At 36.7% G+C, this 25863-nt stretch overlaps 1 protein-coding gene across 4 annotated transcripts; it reads left to right on the top strand.

Moving 5' to 3' along the window:
• The first annotated feature begins 5407 nt into the window (after nucleotides 1–5407).
• Cln7 (CLN7/MFS domain-containing 8) lies at nucleotides 5408–25633 on the top strand. Of its 4 annotated transcripts, none has more exons than XM_067756893.1 (6): nucleotides 5408–5582; nucleotides 21207–21656; nucleotides 21900–22406; nucleotides 22479–22630; nucleotides 24106–24726; nucleotides 24793–25633. In XM_067756893.1, exons 2-6 carry the CDS (start codon nucleotides 21465–21467, stop codon nucleotides 25022–25024), a joined length of 1704 nt encoding a protein of 567 aa, XP_067612994.1. In that variant the 5' UTR covers nucleotides 5408–5582; nucleotides 21207–21464; the 3' UTR covers nucleotides 25025–25633. The 4 variants fall into 4 exon arrangements, with proteins under 4 accessions (XP_067612994.1, XP_067612997.1, XP_067612995.1 ...); XM_067756894.1 differs by lacking the exon at nucleotides 5408–5582 and adding an exon at nucleotides 14825–15040; XM_067756896.1 differs by lacking the exon at nucleotides 21207–21656.
• The last annotated feature ends 230 nt before the right edge of the window (nucleotides 25634–25863 follow it).

The following is a 25863-nucleotide window of genomic DNA, read 5'->3' on the forward strand; positions in this document are numbered from 1 at the left end:
CCCCTATCGTGCGATTTCTTTAATTTGATGCTGGAGAAAATTATACTAGCTGCAGCACTTAACCGCACTGGAACAATATACTACAAAAGCGTGCAATTACTGGCATATGCTGATGACATTGATATCATCGGCCTAAACACCCGCGCTGTTAGCTCTGCTTACTCCAAACTGGAAAAAGAAGCGGTAAAGATGGGTTTGATGGTGAATGAGGACAAAACGAAGTACCTGCTGTCATCGAGCAAAGAGTCAGCGCATATGCGCCTTGGCAGCTACGCTACTGTTGGCAGCCATAATTTCGAAATAGTAAAAGACTTCGTTTATTTGGGAACCAGCATCAACACTAGCAACAACATCAGCACTGAAATCCAGCGAAGAATCAATATTGCCAATAAATTCTACTTTGGACTAGGTAGGTAATTGAAAAGTAAAGTCCCCTCTCGGCGAACGAAAGTCATACTCTACAAGTCACTTATCGTACCCGTCCTGCTATATGGGGCAGAAGCATGGACCATGACAACAGCAGATGAAGCGGCTTTGGGAGTGTTCGACAGAAAAGTTCTTCGAAAGATTTATGGACCTCTACGCGTTGGCGATGGCGAGTACCAAAAAGATTTAATGATGAGCTGCGTATAGAGACATCAACATAGTCCAGCGAATTAAAACGCAGCGGCTGCGCTGGCTAGGCCATGTTATGCGAATGAAAGATGATGCTCCGGCCAAGAAAGTGTTTCTATCGGAACCCGCCTATGGAAGCAGAGGTAGAGGGCGGCCCCCACTCCGTTGGAAGGACCAGGTGGAAAACGATTTAAACTCCCTTGGTGTGACCAATTGGCGCCGGTTGGCGGAGGGACTGGCGCGCCTTGTTGGATGGCCATAACCGTTTAGACGGTTAAGCGCCAATTAAGTAAGTAAGTAATATGTGACCCGGCCTATGAAAAGGTGGCCTATGACTCAAAAAAGAAATTGCGAGAAACAGCTTTTAAAGATAAATAATGCATTTCTTCAGTTTCTTAGTAGTAGTAACTTTTTTTGAGTCATAAGCCACCTTTTCATAGACCGGGTAACATATACTTATGTACACTTTTGAAACATTTTATTTTGTTGAAGTCAAATATGTTTTGTTGCTTTTGTACACAACTTCACCAACATTATAATCGGGAAAGTTAACGTGGTGGAAATATAATCATCCTACAAAAAAAGACAATAAAATACTCATAAGCCAGAACAAAGATACAATTATTCAGAGTTAAACAGTTTTGAATGAAGCAATTCCAGTTATCAAAGTTCTTGTGAGGCCAAAAATTATAAAAAAAAGAATTTTAAAGAGATTTGCATCTCAGCTTACTTCCCGTTCTTAAAATTGATGTATGTACTTACATCCTCGTTCATCTACAGAAACGTACTTAAGTAATTTAATACATACTCATATCTAACAATATTAATAATAAGCAATATTTATAACGTTTACACAGAAGAAATTAATATTTGTTGAAATAAATATGTATTTTTTATATAAAATTAAATGTACTTAAAAATTTCTATATGAATACTAGCAGCCCGGTAGACGTTGCTCTGTCCTAGCTTTGGTCTATCTGCATAACTTTTTAGTAGTTTTTACCTCTCACTCTCCCTTCTCTTCTCTCTCCCTTTTCCTTATCTTTTTATTCACTCTTCCCTCTGCCTCTCTTTTTCTGCGTCTCTTTCTCCTCTCCGTCTTTTCCCTCACTTATTTTTCGCTCCATCTAACCATATCTCTCTATATTCGTCTAACTCTATCTCCTCCTTCCCTCTTTTCTCTTCTCTTTAGTTCTACCTATATGTATGCTCAATTTTGAGGTAAATCGAAGCAAGTACAGATTTTGTTCGAAACGATCGGTCCTAGGTCCTCTCCCCGGAAAAAAAGAATCGTAATTCCTAATCTATGCAAAGGTCTACCTATATACTAAATTTCAGGCAAATCGAACGGTGAATAGAACTTGTTAGAATAGATCGGTCTCTGGTCCACTTCCCGGAGAGAAACTTCACAGGAGCGCTATCCTATCTTTCAAGTTGGATCAAACTGCACACGGTGTGCAAATGTGATTGAAATCGGTTAACTAGCTTAGGAGTCTATCGCGGACAAACAACATGACACGAAATTAGTGAAATTCCGCTTATTCCAAACATTCTGCTAACGTTCGAATCGCTAAACTGTTGAATAAATAGCTCCAATATTCAATAATGCAAAATGGTCTTTATTAGACTGCATTGGGAGTAGTACAATTATACTTCACAATTAAACTTCACTTCGCATCTAATAGCGTGTTTAAATCAAAACTGATCAGTCATGCCTCAGCTTGTGCTGCTTTTATACTCTCTGTTTTCTCGTTCATCCATTTCTCCGAAGATCTAGTCATTTTGCGAAACTGTATTCCAGAACAATTGTATCTCTTGGTTATTAGCTATATACATGTATATTTGTAGTTTATGTGTATCTTATAGCTATATGCGGGTGTATGCGTGAGTACTACTTCGGCTGATGCTGCATCTGTGTGTGAGTTATCTCTTCGTTGCCTTGTATGTATGTGGGTAAATGATGATTAATGTGTTTATGTAGCTTTCTTTAATGTTTTTGTTCTTGTGCATTTATTTAATGATGCGAAAATTGGCCACAATATATATTAAGAAGATGTACATACTTAGTACTTTTCTATGTCTCTGGTACCTTTGGAGCTCCTGAACGTAATTTGCATCACAGCACGTCACTGCAAGACTTGGAAGGGTCTTCCCTTCCTCCTAGTCCCAAAATATGGTCCACATGTTGTCTGCGTGGTCGGAAGTCATCGGTCCAAGAAAAGTTAAACAACAGCAAGGTAGTGTTTTATCCCCACATTTGTTGAACTTTTACATTTCGAAACTTCCTTTCCAACCAGAGGGAGTTACCATTGTGCTTTAAATTTAACAACTATTTCCCCAGTCTTTCCAGTTTTTTCACTTACCGAAATTTCGCACTATAACCGACCAAATATTCGGCGACTTTATTTAAAATGTTGACGTCGCCAATATCGACCATATTGGACATCCACGTCGATGTCATTTCGCCACCGAGTGTCCTACACCCAACAATTTTTTGTGCGACATTCGATCAGGATCTGCAGGCATGCAGCCGCATTTGTACCTAAAGTGCAGCACCGTAACAAATTCTTCAAAACCGTCGCTGGCAGAACTGGGGACAAAAGCAAAGAAATGCTCATAGCTACCTAACACACTGGAAGAAACCGCAGGCTGTCAAAACAAAGCGCTTAAAACTGCTGCGCCTTTAACACCCATGTCTCTTTGGTCCGACAATGTTGAAACTGCAAGCTTCCTGAAACTTTTATTGGATTTGGCGAAGCACTGCAACAAAAATATCCCAAATATGGACGCATGTTGTAGCGTTCACGTCTGACATTTAATTAAATACGTTCAGTCTTTTGCGTTCTTCGCTATATTTCATGTAAATACATCTCCACCGGACTACCGGCTAAGCTATACAAACACTTTGGCAAAGATTTCGTAAAGAGCATACATCAACTTATGTGCAAAATATGGTCGCACGAGTGCTTCCATCCGAATTGAAATTTAGGTATACCGATCAACTGATCTGCTAAAACAAGTGCCGAATAGATGTCCAAGATATGCCCAATTCTAACGAAAAACCAAGGTAAGAGCATGATACGACTTGAAATAGTGACCATGTGTACTCATGAGGTCCATATTCATATGAATCGTTTGAGTGAAATTGTCTACTGATCCGTGTTCGTATAAGTTATACGATAAAACACGATATGAGCCCAGCATTTGACAGTGCAGCTCGAATTGCTTGTACGCTGGTATGTCGAAATTTTGAGGAATTGAAAGACAAGTTCCCGTGATAGGCTAGGTAAGCTTGAAAGTGTGTATGGGAATTTTCCACCCACGCACTTGAAGACAATTCGTCTATTGTGATTGCACTAGGAGAGGGTCGTGTAGTTCCAGCCAGGTACCTTCTCCTTAGTACATACTTACTAAACCACTTGCCTTGCTATATAAATTTTAGTAGGGTCAAAATAATCGCCTTCCTTACCTACGCCAAAGGGCCAGAAACCGACAATTTTCTTAATTTGAGAAACTCGTTCCTTTCCTATCCAAATACGGCCATAAGTACCTTCAGGTTTCACAATCATTAGGGTTGGTTCTCAGCATGCTCCTTACGCTAACATTATATACTTCGATATCCCTCATAGCATAACCCAGTAGTAGTCATACGGAGCTGTGCGCCTCGTTTATATAGAATTTGGAATCTTTTCTGCTCTTCTCATTAGCAAATTCACTTTCTTCTGTACTGCTGTACTCGGTCCCAGCTGAGGTAGATATTAAAAAGTACCGTTAGATATCAGCAAGGCCCGATACCTTTACAATGATCCGATGATAGATAACCGCCTAGGACACATAGCAAGAGTTAGGAAGGCGGAAAGAATAATTGAAACGGCTGGCTAGGGCATGTTGTGTAAACGGATAAAACAAACGAAGAAAGGACAGTGAGCGATCTTTGGATAGCGAGGTACACTGTTGAGTCATGCCTTCGGAACTCAAAGAGAAGGCAGAATTATCTAATTGAAATAAGTCTCAACATGGTTTAGTATCAAATCTCAAGTATTCTGCCGAGGTTCATATTGAGTCAGACTTCGAGCTTAATGTAAAAATAGTGAAGCTTCTTTTTAATACGAATCTCTTTATACGAAGCTAAAGGAACAAAACGTATTCATAAATCTAAAGTGGGATATACAAGGAAACCTTTCCCGTTTCTTGGCTTTATTCGGATGAGGTCAATTTAGGGCTCAGGTACGGTCTTGCTGTACACTGTTGTTGTACAATGTTGAGTTAATTTGAACATAAGAACCTTACAAGGTGATCTCTACTACGAGGTACAGCTTTGCTACTGAAAAAAATTCCTCCAGATACATATTAACTGCTTCTTAAATGTTCCTTACGTGCAAAATCTGTTGCAAGAAAGCCTGTTCAGATTGAGCCCTGAACTGACTGTGACTGTTTGTAGTTCACTTTTCATTGGCATTTACAGTTTTTTAGTCCTTAAAGAGTCTCTATATTAAGAGGGTATATCCAAGTATATCACTGACCTACCCAGTGCTATCAACTTTTTCTAACAACAACAATAATAAAGTAATTGCAGGTATGTTGTAGAGAATTTCTGCTCACGCCGATCGAGTATCTACCAGTCTGCAATAGTGGCAACATGAAAAAGAGTGTGTGTTGATAAAGACAGAACAGTATATACAAGTAACGAGAGAGAAAAGCAACAAGAGGGCGAGCATCTACGGCGTAGTGATGAAGCACTGGTTTGCAGTTGGACTCGCTCGTCTTATGGCCAATTCATTTAATAATTTTCTAAGCACCAGCAGTCAGTAGCCAACAGTGGGGCGCGAATATTCGAAAGTAAAACGTGCGCTGTGGAATTAACAAATAATAGAACGGGTTATAAAGTATCGTTGTTCCTTTCATTTTGCTTGTGGACACCAAAAAGTGTTAAGGGGAGAAACAACAAGGGAATAATATATGCATAGGTAAAAATAAAATAAAAAGTAAAAATATTAACATAAATTCAAACAAAGGTATCTATTAGATACAAAATAAAAAACAAATAAAATCGAAAAAGCTGTTGTCTGTATTTGTTTAGGTGTTCTTGAATAAAAACAAAAACATCATTAAAATAAAACAACAAAATGTAGAATGTTGACCCAATTGAAGCAATAACAAATTATTCACATTTTATTAAAGCAAAAATAAAAATTGAAGCAACTGATTAATTGAGGCAATCCATGAGTGATTCGAGTGAAATAAATATGCGATTGAATGTAGTTTTATCAATATTTATTTTTGGGTTTAAATTTTACACAAACATACATACATATATGTACAGCAGCGAACACGAAAAAACAGTGAAAATTTGTATGAAATTTCGTTAAATTCTCATGAAATTATGCAAACCAATATCAAATGCGTTTTCCGAAAAATTCGAAATTTTAAAAAACTGCGAAAGCTTCGAATATTTGAATTTGGAATGCCTCTTAACTTGTATTTCGAAATTTGGTTTTCATAGCAGTTTCAGTAAAAAAATTCATTCATATCTTTCTCTGCGGTGGTTATTCAGTATAAAGACCTTGCAGAACCTTTTATCAACGAGTTTAAAATAATTATATATAGGAATACTACACATTTTTTAATGTAGTGAAATAACGTTTGCGAGCTTTTTTATTTTAATTGATATTAGAGCAAAATTACAAAACGGCGAGGGTTGCTAGGACATATTTTTGAATTTCACTTCTCCATCAACTAGCTTCTCGAAAGCTGAGTATTGAACTCGAAGTCTCCAACATTCATACTTATATGAATGCCCCGCTTCTCGCTGTGCAATTGGTCTCACAGCATTGCTTTTTTTCTTTTTGTTTGCGGGAAAAGAAAATAATTCATTATTTTAATTTTATTTTATTTGGTTTTGTTTATATTTTATTTCATTTTATTTAACTTTATTTTATTTCATTTTGATTTATTATTTGGCATTTTATTTGTTTTATTTCATTTTATTTTATTTTAATTTGATTTTATTTTATTTTATTCCATTTTATTTTATTACATTTTATTTTATACCTATTATTAAGAATTCACGAGCTTAACACCGGCTTATAATAATTGAAGATTCAATTATTATGTTTTTCTAAGAGAAACTGAAAAGAAAGGAAGAAACATTTACTGGTATACTGCGAAATTGTCTGACGATGAATTTGTGGCGATTTTCGAAATGGTACCATCGCAACACACCATTAAAACAAACAAACATAAATTATTTTATTTTATTCCATTTTATTTTATTTATTTTATCTTCTTTTATTTTATTTTGTTTTATTATATTTTATTTTACTGTAATTTATTTTATTTTAGTTAATTTGACTTTATTTTATTTATTTTATTCTTATTTATTTTACTTGATTTTATTTTATTTCGTTTTATTTTATTCTATTATATTTTATTTTATTTTACTTTATTTTATTTTATTTTATTTTACTTTATTTTATTTTATTTTATTTTATTTTAATTTATTTTATTTTATACTATTTAAAATCGCTGTTAGGCCTCGATATTAAAAAAAAAAATATGTAAAGAAAATGAAAAGCTATCAACAACAATTCGATTCTTTTATAATCAGCTGTATATAGCATAACTGTAAAAGTATCGATGTTAATATCGAAATTTTTCTCGAATATAGAGTACGAAATTTCCATTTTTTCATATATTTCTTATTGGTCAACATAACTAGCAAACGAAACTTGCTGTTTAATTGGGCGGCTCGGAGGGCTTGCCAAACCTTTGTCGACTTTAATCTTACACCATGAGTAGGCCAGCACGATATCTCCACACCTCCCATAGGGAATTTACATCCATCGATCGGCATACATGGGTATTTTCCAATATATACTGTGACGAATATTAGTATCGCTAAGCGATACTACCATCACCAAGCCGATACTAAGCAGTATGTACATAAACAAATCAATCGTCATCTACACACATACATACAAGTCATCAGAGATATACTCACAAACGCATGTCATCATCAGCTACAGTAGTACACACACATACACACGCATATGGATACAAATTACAAATATACGTGTATATAGCTGGTAAACAAGCATTAGGTTCCCGAAATTGCTAGACCTTAGAAGAAATGGGTGAACGAGGAAACCGAAGAGTATAAAAGCAGCACAAGCTGAGGCATGACGAATCAATTTGATTTAAACACGCTATCAGTTGCGAAGTGAAGTTTCATTGCGAAGTACTTTCAGAGTAGTCTAATAAAGACCATTTTGTAATACAGAATATTGGAGTGTTTTATTCAACAGTTTAGCGATACGAACGTAAGCAGAAGGTTGCAAATAAGCGGAATTTCCCTAAATTCGTTACAATACTATAGAACTTTTGATCCTATTACGATGACTTTTATTAAATTTCAATCAAAGCAAAATTTTTAATTATTTCGAGAATGGTACCAAATGGCTACCAAAATTTTTTCTTCTACGATTTGTTTGAAAAGGCGATAGCCCTCCCGCTAGCACAACCTTCTTCTTTTAAAACACACGGGCAATATGTGAAATAACCTTAATAATTTCAGATAACATATTTATTTCCAAAAATGCATAAAATAAAACAAGCATTGGTATAAAACACGTAAATAACCTGGAAAAATTAAAACAATTTCAAAATTATTTTAGGTATCATTTCGGAATAGCTTCTGCGTCATTTCGGGATTATTTCAAAATCATTTCAGGACTGTTAAAGCATAATTTCGGGATTTTTTTTGATTGCTATTTCGAGACAACTTCAGAATCGTTTTGTTACTATTTCGGCACAATTTTGAGACAGTGATCCTAAAATTGATTCTGTTATCTTTTCGGGAAATCTCCAGAATAATTTCGGCAGTTAGATTCTGTAACAGTTCTAAAATGGTTTCGAAATAGTCTCGAAATAATTCAGAAGTTGTCTCGAAATGATACCTAAAATAATCCTGGAGTGCTCCTGACATTGTTCCAAATTGGTCCCGAAATAGTCTCGAAAAAATTCAGAAGTGATCCTAAAATTGTGTGAAATTGCGCCGAAATAGTTTCGACATTATCCTTAAAATAGTCTTGAATTGTTCCGAAATGTTCACGAGATAGTCCCAAAATGATCCAATACAATTCCATATCCTTAATAATTTTATCGAAGTCCGTCAATCCGTTATATTTGGACGAAGTTGACACCTAGCCCGGTATTAATTGATATGCATACGCATCTTCCCCTTACTGAATTTCATGGTGTGTCAATTTTTAATTGAATGATTTGGTATGAAAAAAAAGACGAGTCCCTGTTTCATTGTATGAGTCGAAGCGTATAGTTTGAATGGGTAAAGCAACAAGTCCTACCGTTTACTGCCTTTTTTTCTTAATATAAATCCCCTTTTTACCACCGACCGTTCATACAAAAGACCCAAGGACGCCTAATAGCCTTGCTGCTAATCGCCAATACCGCTGTATATCAAGTATTTCAGGGCACTCTTTGAATAGCATTAAGTTATTTAATCGGTATTTAGTGATGTGATTTCCTGATAGAGTTTTGAATTTCTTTAGGGCTATGAAATATAAACTTGATGGCTAAGTAGGCTCAAATAATGCAGGGTATTCAGCTATATATATTTGGTAAACATTAGTGGTTAAGAAAGTTTTAACTAAAGCTTGGCCACTTCAGCGAAGACCTCGAAGATCTATGGGTTTTCCCAGTATTCTCCTGACGGTTCCAATTTACATGTAATTGATTCAGTATTGACCTCGCGATACCAGCGTTTCGGGGTCATCATCTCCACTTATACATATATGAAATTCCTTTTATTATTTATTGTACACAAGCAGCTGGCTGCTATTTAAGTTTATTGTGTTCACTTTATCTAGCACATACACAGCAACAGCTTATTAAAATGTGAATGCAATTCTGCTTGATAACTTAAGGAAACACTTTTTTATGTTGGAGTTTAAATTGTTAGCAGTTAAATAGAAAAAGCGATATACATATATGTAATTATCTCAAAATTTAAATTGAGAGTCAAGAAGTGTGACTGATTCATCATAACTGACAATTTGGTGCGAGATGCTAACCGAGGGATTAGGGCCCAGCTTCTTCTCCAAATTACGCTGCTTGTCATTTTTCTTACAAATTGTTGGGTCTTATAGACTCAGTGGTAGCTATCCCAATTGTCCAGTTTATTAAGACACATCGCACAAACTGCCCTCGGACAGTGACCCCCCTGATCACGTTTGCTAGATAAGCGTTGCTTAACGCAATCATTTCAGCAGACCGCCAGACTTCTACTGACTGCAAGCCATTTTCTACAGAAACAAAAAACAGGTGGCTTGAGAAACTCCGTATTCCCTATGGCACACTACGGCCCGATGATTCTTATCTTAAAATAGTTCGATTAAATCGCAGGGGAGGTGAGGTTCTTCCCAACGCGATCGTACTATGGTTGAATTCAACACTTTAATAGCCGCTTGGCTATCCCAGTTGATCCGTAATTATCGAACAGTGGTTGTTGTTGTTGTAACGTTAAAGACAGTCCTCGAAGGCTTTGGTGAGTGTTATATATGTTGATGGTCCTTTTCCGGATTTAAATCCGCTATATTCCGGTAACATCACCATTAACGCACTAGCCCGACCATCTCGGCAACGATTTAGTATGACCACATTGAACCTTCTATGCCATCCCGCACCCCATCCTCTAGTTCCATGATTGGGTTAAGGTCGTCAGATCCTCGCCTGCAAAATATATGTATAATACGTTCTTATTTAATAGAATTCGCCTCGCGTAGTTGAGGTCGACAATTGGGTTGCGGATGCTATGAATAGCGCTTATCAAACGCTCGAATCCCGATCAACCCCTTGATCCCCAGTGGTAGCACTAGCTAGCACCTTGTAAAACGCATCCCTTCTCCTGGAATACGTTACAGTGATCGGTCATCTTGAACTTGCGGCTTACATCGTCCTCTCAACAGAAACCCTACACCCACCTCCCTTTCAACTTCGGCACATCATTGCAGTAGTGCTACAGAAGCGTACCTAATCTCAATCCCTCTTTCGACGGGAGGCCTAAGACGAAGCTTGCACAGGGGCAGTTGGTGTTATACAATAGCCGCTTTTCTTTCAGATAAAGTAGAAGCTGGAAAGAATGCCGGAGTGTCTGAAATGTGTTAATGTCCTAGGAATTTAATCTAGAACCTTTGTTAATTCGATTACTTTCTAAACAACGATGGCGAAATGGCCAAAAAACTTATCTAGAGTAGTGACTACACCGAATTTTTTGCTTAAAAAGAACAAAGCGTTTATCATTGCTGATATTTCTACATATGTACATGCATCTACAGCAGCAAACACGAAAATAACAGTCTAATTTTTTTAATCAAAGCTCGCCAACTGAACTGAAACAAGCAAACCAATATCGTCAACGTTGTTTAAATTTTTCCTAAATTATTTAATAAATTATAAATTAAAATTCAAATACATTTTTTCATACATTTAAAAAGCAATGAGAGCAGTCCCTGCTTAATTCATACAATCTCAGAAACGTTTTCGAAAAAATGTTTACTTAGAATTTTCTGAATTTTTTTTGAGTATGCAGTGTTATAGCGCAATCAATTTTAGTTTAACGAAGTACAAGTTAGGTCTCTCAAAATTGTTATTAATTTTTGACAGTTTTTTTTTCAGAAGTGTAGGTTTTTCTTTTTCATACAGAGGGCCCATTACCTTAGCTTTGATATATACAGTCTCCGGAAATTTTGTTTTTTGAAATCAGTGCGTATTTTGAGAGACCTATAACTTGTACTTATGTTAAACTAAAATTGATTAGGCTATAAAACTGCATACGCATAATAGAATAATTAAAAAAAATTTTGAGTTATACTGTTTTATTGATAACAATACTTACATTAAGTAATACAAATACTAAAAGCTAGAAAATAATAAGGTAGGCCCTAGGTACTAGTCATTACACTCCTCATCAATCTATGGCGTTGATCAGACAATTAAATAAAAGCGTTGGACGCGTCAAATTTCTATTGTTAGTCATAAGTAAGACCAACTGAACCTAAATAAGGTTATGATACGCCTCACATTTTTAGAAATTTCACGTGCCCAATGCTTTTATTTAATTATATGATTGATGAGGAGTGTGATGACTAGTACCTAGGACCTACCTAATTATTTTCTAGCTTTTAGTTTTTGTATTACTTAATGTAAGTATTGTTATCAAGAAACCCGTTTAACGTATACATTTATTATACCTTTCATGAACATGAAATGGTATATTAAATTTGGTCCGATGTTTGTAACGTTGAGAAATATAGAAGATAGACTCACCACTAAGTATACCGAATTGATCAGGGCGACGAACTGAGTTGATATAGCCATGTCTCAATGAAATTTGGCACAAGGATGTATTTTTGTATTATATTAGACATTTGTCGGATCCGGTAGGATCGGACCACTATAACATATATCTAACCGATCGTTCAGATAAGACGATTTTGGTCATTCCTGCCGCCATTTAGAAAGTATAAACGTGAAACTCGGTGATATATATTCTAATATATCTTAGAAGATATCCTGAAAAAATCACTTGGACGGAGCTATATATAATATATATCCCATGCAACCGATCGTTCAGATAGAAAGATTTTTTGCCATTTCTCCCTTAATTTCCAACATAAAAACGTTAAACTTGGTGATATTTATTCTAATATATCATAGAAGATTTCCTGCAAAAATCACTTTGATTGGAGCTATATATAGTATATATCCCATACAACCGACCGTTCAGATAGAAAGATTTTTTGCCATTTCCCCCTTAATTTCCAATATAAAAAATTTAAACTTGGTGATATTTATTCTAATATATCATAGAAGATTTCCTGAAAAAATTACTTTGATCGGAGCTATATGTATATAGTATATACCTATCCCATACAACCGATCGTTCAGATGGAAAGATTTTTGGCAATTTCTCCCTTAATTTCCAATATAAAAACGTAAAACTTGGTGATATTTATTCTAATATATCATAGAAGATTTCCTGAAAAAATCACTTTGATCGGAGCTATATGTATATAGTATATACCTATCCCATACAACCGATCGTTCAGATAGAAAGATTTTTGGCTATTTCTCCCTTAGTTTCGAATATAAAAACGTGAAACTTGGTGATATATTCTAATATATCATAGAAGATTTCCCGTAAAAATCATTTCGATCGGAGCTATATATAATATATATCCCATTCCGATCGTTCAGATAAGGGGGTTTTTTGCCATTTTTTATTTTATATTTATCTTAAAAATCATTTAGGTATGTACATCTTTTCACTATATATTTCTTATCTTATACATCCGATTATTTGGAGATTACGAACGAGATAAGATTATTGTTCAGCCCCATTCATGAAAGGCATGAAGTCTTCGGCACAGCCGAAGACAGTCCCTTCCTTACTTGTGTTTAATTATTTTATTTTCAAGCTTTTAGTCTTTATTTAATTGCCTATTACTTCTCATTCTATTTATTTTATTTAGTGACTTATTATTACAAGGACTCTTTCCTTACAATCTAAGTCCTCAGTACATAATCCTTCCAAAGACTTTATTCGACTCGGCGCCACGTATGCTTGTCTCTCCTCGAACTCTAAAGTATTTTGATGTCACTTCTACCGGACCGTATGTAATATTTGTTCCAAATATGAGCCAAATCGGACCACAAATACGATTTCTCTGAATATCTCGACACTTGCGCCACCTAGCGGTGATTTTTTCATATGTCGCTTTCTATTCATGTATGTATTATTTGTTCCAAATATGAGCCAACTCGGACCGCAAAAACGATATTTTTGAATATCTCGATCCTTGCGCAACGGCCGCCCTGTCAAGTCAAGCTAAATAATACCGCTTAAAAATACAGAAATCTCTAAACGAGAAGTTCGAAATTTTAAATTTTTTTCGAAAACGTTTTGAGATTGATTTGAATAGTTTCAGTTAAAAACTTCATCAAATATTTTTCTGAAATTATCAAACGAAGAATTTAGTTGACGAAATTTGATAAAAATTACCACTGCTATATTCGCGCTCGCTGCTGTATGTACATGTGTGTTTCTTTGTTAACCCTACATCTTTTATTAACATTAATTATAAGCATTTTGCTTTATTTGCATCGAAATGTGAATGATATTTATCAACTGAAGTGTGAATGCAGTTGCCAGTCCTACCTATCAGTGCGTCTTATCTTCGAGGCAAGAAAAGTGGGCGCCTCAGAGCTTGAAGCTTCGAGATGAACCAAATAAATTAAGAAAAGGGAAATCTTTCTATACGCTTAGTCAGAGAACGCAATGAAGTGTTACATTTCAAACAAAGGGATCCACAAATTAGAGACTCCAACGCCGAAATAAGGCGACTGATAAAAAAACAATTACAAGGTATCATTATTTAAATTGCATTTTTCACGAAAATAAAAAATGCACAATTTTCATTCCCACCACCACAACGCTTCAAATGCAACGGCTTCAACGGTATCACTATGCTGTTATCAAAGACCCATAGCTGTGAGGGAGTTCGCTATCTTTCGTAGGTCTTCAATCTAAACCGTTTTATCTTTGAACTCTTCGAAATATGGTAAGAGTGGTAGCCCGGCTAGATTGACTGTCATCATTCATTTTAAGTGGTTTTTACTTGGCGGGTCCTAAAGCCACCGCACAACTCGCATGCGTCATTGGTAAGTTTAAATCAAGACGCTTGCTTCAAATTAGACGCCCCCTTGCCGCCCAGACGCAGCGAATTGCAGTGAGTCTTTATTCCGAGTTGTCCCATAACGTCTATTACGTTAAGGAACACCATCAGCTCGGTAGATATTGGAAAAGGCCTTTCCAAAACATTTCAAACCAAAATTGGCTCAACACTAGGATACCCTATTCGATTATTTTAACTTGAAGCTGCAAAGAATAATTCGAGCAGCAGACGGGATTTCCATAAAAGTAATTGGCAGAAAAGCTCTGGCACTTCCCATCGAGGAACGCTTGATGTTGTCAGTTAAAGCGAAGCAGGGATGACTGGCTAACGTTATCAACCATCTATCTCATACAAAACTGTGAGTACACCGTCTCATTTGAAAGCCTTTAACATGGTAAACTATTAGAAAAAGCCTTTCCAAAACATTTCAAACCAAAATTGGCTCAACACAAGGATACCTTCTACAATTATTTTAATCTGAAACTGGGAAGGATAATGCGAGTTGCAGACGGGATGTCCATTAGAGTAATTGGTATAATAGCTCGGACCCTTCCTATCGAGGAGAGACCTTCACTGATTTGGGAACAATAGGTGGAGAACACTTGATCTTTTCAGTTAAAGCGCAGCAGGAATGACTAGCATAACGTTATCAACCCTCTATCTCACACAAAAGGGTGAGTACACCGTCTCAGATGAAAGCTTTTGGCAAGGTAAACTACACTAAGCTTCCTCCCTCATGAAAACCTGCTTAGGACTGTGGTTAGAAGATCTTGATACATTCTCCTCACGGTGTTGGAGACATCACCCAATTTATTGTTCGCATCTTCAAAAGTCGAGATTTTTGAGTAAGCTTCCTTTAGTCCCATGTTTGTATGCGATATACGTATAAAGATGATTGCATGCAAGTTTTAACGCTTGATTAAATATTTTAAAACATAGTTGCACACGAACGCCATTCTGATAATTCACTAAGTCACGCAAAAAAATTACAAAGCGAGCAGTTTATTATTTGCATTTTCATACATACACATGTGGACTTACATAAGTACTTATACAATACTTTTTATACCCAGCTGTACCTCTACACAGGGTATTATAACTTTGATTGGATAACTGTTGGTTGTACAGGTATAAAGTAATCGAGGTAGATATAGACTTCCATATATCAAAATCATCAGTATCGCAAAATAATTTGATTGAGCCATGTCCGTCCGTCCGTCTGCCCGTTAACACGATAACTTGTGTAAATATTGAGATATCTTCACCAAATTTGGTACACGAGCTTATCTGGACCCAGAACAGATTGGTGTTGAAAATGAGCGAAATCGGATGATAACCACGCCTAATTTTTATATACATATATAACATTTTGGAAAACACAAAAAACCTGATTATTTAGTAAACAATACACCTAGAATGTTGAAATTTGACGTGTGGACTGATATTGAGACTCTTGATAAACATTTTTAAAATGGGCGTGGCACCACCCACTTGTGATAAAATCAATTTTACAAATATTATTAATCATAAATCAAAAATCGTTAAACCAATTGTAACAACATTCTGCAGAGAGGTTGCCTTTACTATAGGGAATGATTTGAAGAAAAATTAACGAAATCGGTTAAGGACCACGCCATCTTTTATATAAAAGATTTTTAAAAGGGTCGTGGACGAATAAAATAAGCTATAAATAAAAATAAATGTAAGGCGCGATAACCACCGAAGAGATCTAAGGCCGAGCTTCTCTTCAAATTTGCGTCGTTCTCCTCTTGATTTTCCCTACAAATTGGCCGGACGGGACCTACAGGTTTTATGCCGACTCCGAACGGCATCTGCAAGGCAGATGAGTTTTCACTGAGAGCTTTTCATGGCAGAAATACACCCGGAGCGCTTGCCAAACACTGCCGAGGGGCGACCCCGCTTAGAAAAATTGTCTTCTAATTGAAAAACCTTATGTCTAAAATTTTGATGTTGCTTTGCCCGGGGTGCGAACCCAGGGCATAAGGTGTGGTAGGCGGAGTTCGCTACCATCACACCACGGTGGGCGCCAGCTAAGCTATATCTTTGCAAAAAAGAGCTTTGTATCAATGATATTTCATTTCCCAAGTGGATTTATAACAATAAATAGGAAAATTTTCAAATTTAAAAAAATGGGCGTGGCACCGCCCCTTTTATGACTACGCAAATTTCTGTTTCGGGAGCCATAACTCGAAGAAAAATTAACATATCGTAATGAAATTGTGTACACATATTTTCCTTATAGCTGAAAATATTTCTAGTAAAAATGGACGGTTAAAGACCACGGTAACTTAGATATAAAACAAGTTTGAAAGGGTCGTAGACTAGAATAATAAGACATAACTTAGCAAAAAATAGTTTTGAATCAATGATATTTCACTCATAAAGTTTTATTGTAAGAGGAAATGGGAAGAAATTTTTTTTAAACGGACGGTGCCACGTGTTATGTAGAAAAGTAATTTATCTGAAATGAAATGTAAAATTAAAGTTCACGCTGAGTATATAATGTTCGGTTACACCCGAACTTAGACACCTTACCTTATTATCTATATATATAAAAGAAAGTCGTGTTAGTTACACTACGCATAACTCAAGAACGGATGAACCGATTTGGCTGAAAATTGGTGGGAGGTAGCTTAGAACCTGGGAACGGACATAGGATACTTTTTATCCCGTTCGGGCTAGGGTCTTGAGATCAATCCTGGGTAATCCGGGGATGTCTTTGTACAATATGGGTATCAAATGGAAGCTGTTTATGAGTACTCTGATACTGGGTATTTTTCGTACCCCTGGGTGACTAGGGTCTCGAGATATAGGCCAAAACGTGTACCCGGGCACCCCTAGAATGTGTTTATACAATATGGATATCAAATGAAATCTGTTGATGAGTGCTTTAGTACAGGGTAGTCTTCATATCTATTGGTGACTAGGGTCTCGAGATATAGGCCAAAACGCGGACCCGGGCGCCCTAGAATGTGTTTATTTAATATGGTCATCAAATGAAAGCTGTTGCTGAGTGCTTTAGTACAGGGTAGTCTTCATACCTATTGGTGACTAGGGTCTCGAGATATAGGCCAAAACGTGGATCAGGGTAACACTAGGATGTGTTTTTACATTATAGGTACCAAATTGAAGCTGTTGATGTGTGCTTTAGTGCAGAGTAATTTTTATATCGCTAGGTGACTAGAGTCTCGAGATATAGGCCAAAACGTGGACCCGGATACCCCTAGAAGGTGTGTGTAATATGGATAGCAAATGAAAGCTGTTGATGTGTGCTTTAGTACAGAGTAGTCTTTATATCGCTGGGTGACTAGGGTCTTGAGATATAGGCCAAAACGTGGACCCGGATACCCCTACAATGTGTGTGTAATATGGATATCAAATGAAAGCTGTTGCTGGGGGCTTTAAAGTAATTTCCATTGTCATATTCGATTTAGTGGCACCAGCCTGGCAAAACTGGTAAATAAGCATGCGAAGCCGAAATAAAGCCATGAATTAATAATACCCACATACCTATATACATATGTCCTATTCGATTTGCCTGAAATTTGGTGTATTAATTTGTCTGCATTAGTATTTACGGTCGTTTTTTCCGGGAACTAGACCAGAGACGGACTGGGAGTGGGATTAGGACTAGGACTGGGGCTGAGACTTGGAGTGGACTGGGACTCGGAATAGGACTGGAACAAAATACATACCACTCTCTGGGACTGGCAATAAGGGATGAAGAAGAATGAGAAGAGCTTGAGAGAAGAGAAAAGAGGGAAGGAGACTGAGAAAGAGATAGAGTAAGACGAAACAGAGATAGATGAATCGAAAAAGACGGAAGGAGGAGTGAATAAAAGGATTAAGAAAAATATAAGAGGGGGAGGCAGAGTTAGACGGAAAACGCTTATTAAGATGTATGCAGATAGACCAAATTTAGGGCAGAACAACGTCTGCCGGGTCTGCTAGTTAAACATATTTGTAGCGCTGCAACAAATTAAATTCCTATATATATGTAAGTATCATGATACAATTGTCTTTTTATAAATGAACCACAAATTAGGAGGCTAGTGTTGATGAAATCGATTGATGATTAATCAAGACCATTTTTACTCAAGCAAAATAATCTGCTGCTTTGTGGTTGATTTATATAAAGGTAGGCTTATACCTTTCAGGCATGTTTTTTTAGATCACTAAATGTAAAATAAATCCAGAATAGTTAATCTACGCGTTCATATATGTTCCATTCCAAGGAGCATTCCGTAGTGAAAGCATTCGGCAAAGTCTGTATGAAGTCTCAGTTGGTTATCTTACAAAAAATATAGTCCGCATTCCTCTCTATGGATGAGAAAGAAGACTGGTTTTATTTAACCATGGGCAAACCTATGGTCGACGGAAGTATTTACGAAGCAGTCAACCAATGGTTCTGCAAGATTTAGTAAACCGGATTGGTGATGCCAAGAGGAAGCGATTGACCTCAATTGAGTTTAATAAATGTTGTTACTGAGTATCGTTGGGGCTCGTGAAGAAGGCGTGTCGTGCTCTCTGGTCTAGAGTTGTTACTATCACTAGATGGGGAAGTGTGGATGGATTGGTTTAATCTACAGTTAAACGAGTGACAATTTGAATGCCTTTCGAAGTGAATTATAAAAATCTTAGGTTAAGCAGACAACTTTGAAAGCTTAAAATGTACTTTCGAATTGCAGAAAAGATTTTCTTAGGGCGGGGGGTTTATTTGCAAGAGCAACATACCTTTTGGATCTACGCCCCTTTTATCGGACCCACTACCAGTTTTCCAACTATCGTATGCTGAAGGATATTCTCAAAAAAAAAAAATTTATAAATTTGCTTGTGAAACTTCCAAAAGCAACCTTTGCGTGCTGGATCCTCTGTGAATTCGCTTAGCAACGTTCCAGACGCAATCTTTCACCTACCGTCACTTTCCATATTCATACGTACATTAGCTCTGGAGGTCATCGCCAGGACTTGAAGGAAATCTATCTATATATATAAAAAGAAGTGTACATTTTGATTGTCACTCCATAAATCGAGAACGGATAGAAAGATTGCCATGAAATTTTTAGGAAAGATACAGGAAGGAGAGATGATGGTTAGTTGATTTTGAAATCTCAAATCGGTTTAGCCATTCTTGAGTTATGATTTTTTTTAGAAAAAATTCAATCTAATATATAAAATTCTTCTGTGACGGTTTTAGAGGCCTCACTCCTCCGAAACGGCTGAACCGATTCACATGATATTTTGTGAGCATATTGGGTAGGTCTGAGAATCGGCCAACGTCTACCTTTTTTTTCGCTACGTGCCTAAGGTCTTGAGATCAAAACGTGGACCCGGGTACCCCAGAATGTGTTTATACAATATGGATATCAAATGAAAGCTGTTGAGAGCTTTAAAGTTCATTGTGATATTCGGTTTTGTCGCGTCAACCTGGCAAAACTGATAAATATGCATGCGAAGCCGAAATAAAGACAAGAATTAATAATACCCACATACCTATTTACATACGTCCTATTCGATTTGCCTGAAATTTCGTATATAAATTTGCCTATATTAGTATTTACGATGCTTTTTTCCGGGAAGTATACCAGAGAAGGACTGGGACTAGGATTAGGACTAGGACTGGGACTGAGATTGAGACTCGGAATGGGACTGGAACAAAATACATACCACCCTCTGGGACTGACAATAAGAGCTGAAGAAGAAGGAGAAAAAGTTGAGAGAAGAGAAAAGAGAGAAGGAGACTGAGAAAGAGATAGAATGAGACGAAGATGGAGATGAAGCGAAAAAGACGGAGGGAGAATTGAATAAAAATATTAGGAAAAAGTGTAGATGGGTGGGGCAGAGTTAGACGGAAAAAGCTTATTAAAATTTATGCAGATAGGCCAAATTTAGGGCAGAACAACGTCTGCCGGGTCTGCTAGTTTGTTATTTAAACTTCTGTGGACCGAGCTGCTTTTGTTGAGGACTACGGTGAAGACCTTCGTATCTTTAAAATGCCACAAGATTTTTTGCCAACAATGTCTTATCTTAAGAAATTCCTTAATGTTGAGTAAATTGATATTGGCAATACTAAGTGCGCGCTCATACATTCGACGCCAAGTCTAAAAGGTTTGTTGAAGGCAATTTTGGCGAGCTTATTCTTTAGCTTGGAGAGTATGTTTTATAGACTATTTTGTGGAAAATGATTCGTATGAACGGCTGCAGAGACATCAAAGTTCCAGTAAAGGAGCTGTTGGGGCAACGTTATTTCCAGCTTAATTACTCACAGGAGCTTCTGACAATTAGACATTCTGGGTGTATTTTGGTAAGTCGAGAATTGGAAGTATAGAGGGGCTGAACTCATGGATCTGAAGATCTAGCCAGATAAGACCTGTCTTATTGAGCAAATGGAACTGCATAAGACTGAGGCTCAATCCTCTTTCTCCGAGCACGTCTAGCTAGTGGCATTGATATGTTTAGTTTAGGTACAACGAGGGACTGAAACGCATACTTAATTTTCTTTGGAAGCACAAATGATTTCATTTGCTTCAAAAAAATTCTGTATCTGAAGTAGTGCATCCTAACATGGATACATGTGTTAAGCTTAAGGCTCGAAGTTGTATAGATTTCCTGAAAGCTTTTTGGATTTTTCATGTCCTGACGCTGACATTTTCCAAACAGCTGATTGCTTACCATAGAAAAATAATTTGTCTCATTGCATTGAGAAAATATAGGATCCAACTGAAACAGTGAGGTCTTTCAGAATAGCCGGTATTGTAATATTTCCTAATTTGTTCTACATTTATACTTCACTAAAACGGTTCTCATTTTTTTTTACAGCTGCTCAAGCAACACGACTATCTATGTACCTAAAACGACAAACAGGTTTAATATTAACCTTTTGAGGACATACATACCCATACATACACATAAGTAAATGCCGTTACTTCATCCGTCAACAACTTTTTGCACGTCCTTTAGTGTTAAAATGTTATGCACAAAACAAGTAGTCACCGTTTGTTGACCTCAAAGGCAATGTAACCTTTGACATTTTAGATGTGATTTTACTTTAGTTTACTAACAAAACCCACATAAGCAATGGGCAACTCAAATAGTAGTAGTCGCTCTAGCAAAGTACAAAGACTGCCTGAGGATGTTGATGATGGTCTCGAAACACTGGAAGAATACCAAAGTCGTTGGCGTTCTGTACGCGTTATTTATTTCACAATGTTCCTGATGTCACTTGGCTTCAGTATTATACTTACAGGAATCTGGCCTTACTTAAATAAGGTAAATAAATACTTTCAATCTGGGAGCAAGCTGTCAATTTTGCTGGCTGATATTATAAAAAAAAAAAACACCTTGTGTTGGTCGGAGTAGAGATGAGTCTATGCACTTGCGGTGACCACAGGTGCCGGCTGAAACCATCGCGCTATAAAGATTTTACTTCAATATTAAGGTGGACCTAAAATAGCAGCTGTCTCTCACAGTATTATTTTAATAAAAGTTGTCTAATTATATTCTTCTTCATAGCTAGATCCACATGCAGGTAAAGAGTTTATGGGTGTCATTGTGGCCGCCAATCCCTTGGGTCAAATGATATTTAGTCCACTCTTTGGTTGGTGGAGTAATAAGACCGCTTCAATACGCTTACCCCTACTCTGTTCACTGGCGCTCTTCACTTTCGCTAGCGGCCTCTATTCATCGCTTGAAATGCGTCCTGACAACGTGAAATACTGGATGTTGATCTCACGTTTTCTGATTGGTGTTAGTTCTGCAAACATTGCAGTTTGTCGTTCCTATCTATCAGCTGCTACACGTTTTAATGAACGCACGAAAGCTGTTTCAATGGTATCATTGGCTCAAGTTTTAGGGTTTATTGTTGGACCAGGTCTACAAACTGCTGTTACTCCATTGGGCAATGAAGGCTATACTTTCTTGTGGAGCAGCATTGTTTTTAATATGTACACAGCTTGTGGTTGGATCAATGTATTCATGAGTGTTGGAAATTTTATTATGTTTCTACCGGGGCTATTTGAGGTAAGTGGATTAGTCATGTTGGAGAGATTGACATCTTAAAGTTTATAAGCTATTATCCTTCTTGGTTTTTAGGAGCACAAGATTGCTGCACGCGAAATAATGATAAAGCAAGGCAAGAGTTCAGAACGTGAAACATGGAAAGCAATCAAACCGGATTATATGTCGGCGTGGACCTTAATTGTGGCATTTTTTGTGTTGGTCTTCAACTTTGTATTGCTCGAAACGTAAGTACGGAATTGAATATTTTGTAAATAAATATTGAGCGGATCGTTCTCGGCGGCCTGGAGCGATGTATAATGATGAGCTGTATGTGGTTTACGCAACATAAAGATAGTGCAACGAGAATCTTCGCTGGATGAAGACGTTCCGTCTAAGAAAGTATGTCCATTGACAAGGCCAGCATGCTCACGGCCCAAAGTTATCCGTTATCCAAATCTCCTCTGGCTGTTGTTTTTTGTGATATTTATTTATACAGCACGCACCTAGTTGTAGAATAATATCTCGTCAAGGTGGCGTAAAATAGGTTTTAGAGCTTCCGTGTTTCTTTGCTAGTTTTACAGAACCCTAAAAGTTTTCCGTGTTTTCAAGAATTTCATAAAGTTGAAGGAAATCCACAAAGTCGAGCTAAGTACTTATTCATAGGTTCTCCTTAGTTATCCTGGTCGTACCTAATCCATTTTATTTCTGGGCCTGGCAAATTAATATTTGTCGAGAGAGTAAGAGGCTGAGTAATTTCCGCTTATCGAGTCTGATACGAACCTAAAAAACTTTAGACATATAATGTAAATAGTTCATATACCCTAAGAACTCTCCTCCACTGGCAAATATTATAAAGTGAAATCTGCATTTTTCGACGGTAAAACCATAGATTGGGACTAAAAATTTGTACTGAAGATGGCGCAATGCCGAAACTGGGTTGGCTATCAATTCCTATTTGACAAGGGATGACGGAAAACTGGAAAATCAAACCAGATTGTTTCCTTGCTTATCCTGGCGTTGAAGTCGCAGCGTTCATATGTGCGTTTCTAATCTCTCAGAAAAGGAGTGTTTGCCGCGTTTTTCTCTGTTCCGTCGAAACCTCACTTTGACGTCGGTAATGGTGGAACCTCCGTCCACATGTGGCAAAAATAGTGCCTGGCGACGCAATCCCTTTTCCATAAAGAAAACAATTTCGTAGCTCAGATACTCCTCCGTAACATAGTTGTTGTTGTTTTCAAAACGGTCAGCGAAGGTTAAGGGTAGGTTATGGATATGGGCAGTCATTTTCCTGATATAAATCCGGTGTGTTTCAACTGAAATGTGATACATTACTAAGTGTTCTGAAGGGATTTGATTAACGGGGCCAAACGGCATCGACTTTAATAAAAAGTACAACAAATTCCTTCCCCGAATGACAAAAAAATAGTTCGAACAAAATTTGTTTAATTTTGAATGCAATTCCTTTGAATGTCAAAGCGTACTTTGACCATTTCGCGAAATAAATTCCACCGAAATAAATTTGGTTGGGAGCCTATGGAAGCCAAAGTGATGTTGTTGGAACCATACGGGGCCAAAGGAACCATTATATGAATTTAACCGCGCATGTCAGGTTAACTCTGAATTAAAAAGATCACTTGCCGTTCTGCAAGTGGGCATGGGCTAGGAAATACTCCGATAATTTCAAACATTCTAACGGCAAACCTTTTATTATTCCTTACAGACTTGGCACATCACTTACCATGGATCAATTTGCGTGGAGCAATCACGATGCACTCTACTACATGGGTATACTGATGTCAGTGGGCGCTATTGTGGCACTACTCACATTTGTTGCTATAAACCCGCTTTGTAAAATCTTTCCTGAACATTATGTTCTAATTTGGGGTGGCTTCTCATTAATGGTGCTTGGTCGTGTACTCTACATACCCTGGGGTGATGGACCACCCAAAATTGCAGAGGTTTATAATGTCACAATACCATTGACGGGCAATGCAACGCTGGATCTTGGACCGAATGATGAAATGTTCCTCGGTTGCCCCAAAACACAATTATGGTGTGAACGTACACCTGCCTTAACACTAACACAATTTATAATCGGTTATGCATTCACATCTATCGGTTATCCAATTGGTGTGACTTTAATACAAACAATATTCTCGAAAGTGTTGGGACCACGTCCTCAAGGTGTTTGGATGGGTTTGATGACTGGCGCGGGTTGTTTATCGCGCGTATTGGGACCTGTTTTTGTTGGTGTCATATATACACGATATGGTACATATTGGACGTTTGGTTTAACGTCGGTTATGATGTTTGTAGCCATGATATGGCTGCTATTATCGAAGTGAGTATGAGAAATTTTGATGTTAGTTTGTATTTTTAAATGCAACTTATTTTTGAATGGTTCCAGAAATCGTTTAATACCGCCAAATTTTGATAACCCGTTTGGTTCTGAAATGAAAACAATAAATGAAAATAAGTTGCCACAATCAACGGTGGAAGAAGAGTACAAAGTTGTTAGCACAAATGAGGTAGAGGCACCAGCGTTGTCAGAAAATGAAGAGGATTTGGATGGGACTCTCAATACAGAGCTTTGTTCTCACAAAAGTAATATTACGACTGCTGTGAGTGAAAAATTATAAACTTTTGTAATTTGAAATGATGTCTTCCTGTAAAATCGACTTTTGTTGTGAGTAGGCTTAAGTAAGATTTTTATCTGTGGTTTACGACACGTTGTGTACAGTTCGAAAGGAAAGACTAAATATATATGGGTAAAGCAATATTTTAAAAATAAGTTTTCCGTAAAATAGTTTTATAAATCATGTTAAAATTTTGCCACAAAACTTTAGAAAAATATTGATTTTTTACTATATAAAGAACTTAAAGGAACTTAGTAAAATTATTTTATGTTTTAACGCGCCTAAATGTATGCAGTGATAAGTAATGCAATAAATTGTTAAAGTAACTATTTGTGCAAAAACTATTTAAATAAGGAAAATATTGTTAAGATAAAAAAGTTGAACAACAAATAAATGTACTTAGGAATATGTAGTTTCTTTAAAAATGAAGTACTTTTAATTTAAGTATTTCAAAGCGCTTAAAAGTATGTAGTGTTGAAAAAAACAACCTCTTTTTAAAAAATTAATATTTATAAATACAAAACGTATTAAAATAAATATAAAGTAAAAAATTGTTAAACCATTAAATACTTTTTTTTATAATAAAAAGTAAAAAACTGCAATACATTGTAACGAATTTAGTGAAAATCCGCTTATTTTACACCTTCTACTAACCTTCGTATCGCTAAATTGTTGAATAAATAACCCCAAAATTCAATTATGCGAAATGGTCTTTATTAGACTACTTTGAAAGTACAATAACACTTATACTTCACAACCAATAGCGTGCTTAAATCAAACTGATTCTGATTACTCAGCTTTAACTCCTTTTATACTCTGTGATGTCTCGTTCGCATACTTCT

Source organism: Eurosta solidaginis, chromosome 5 (assembly GCF_040869045.1).
Source record: "Eurosta solidaginis isolate ZX-2024a chromosome 5, ASM4086904v1, whole genome shotgun sequence".
NCBI classification, from domain to species: domain Eukaryota; kingdom Metazoa; phylum Arthropoda; class Insecta; order Diptera; family Tephritidae; genus Eurosta; species Eurosta solidaginis.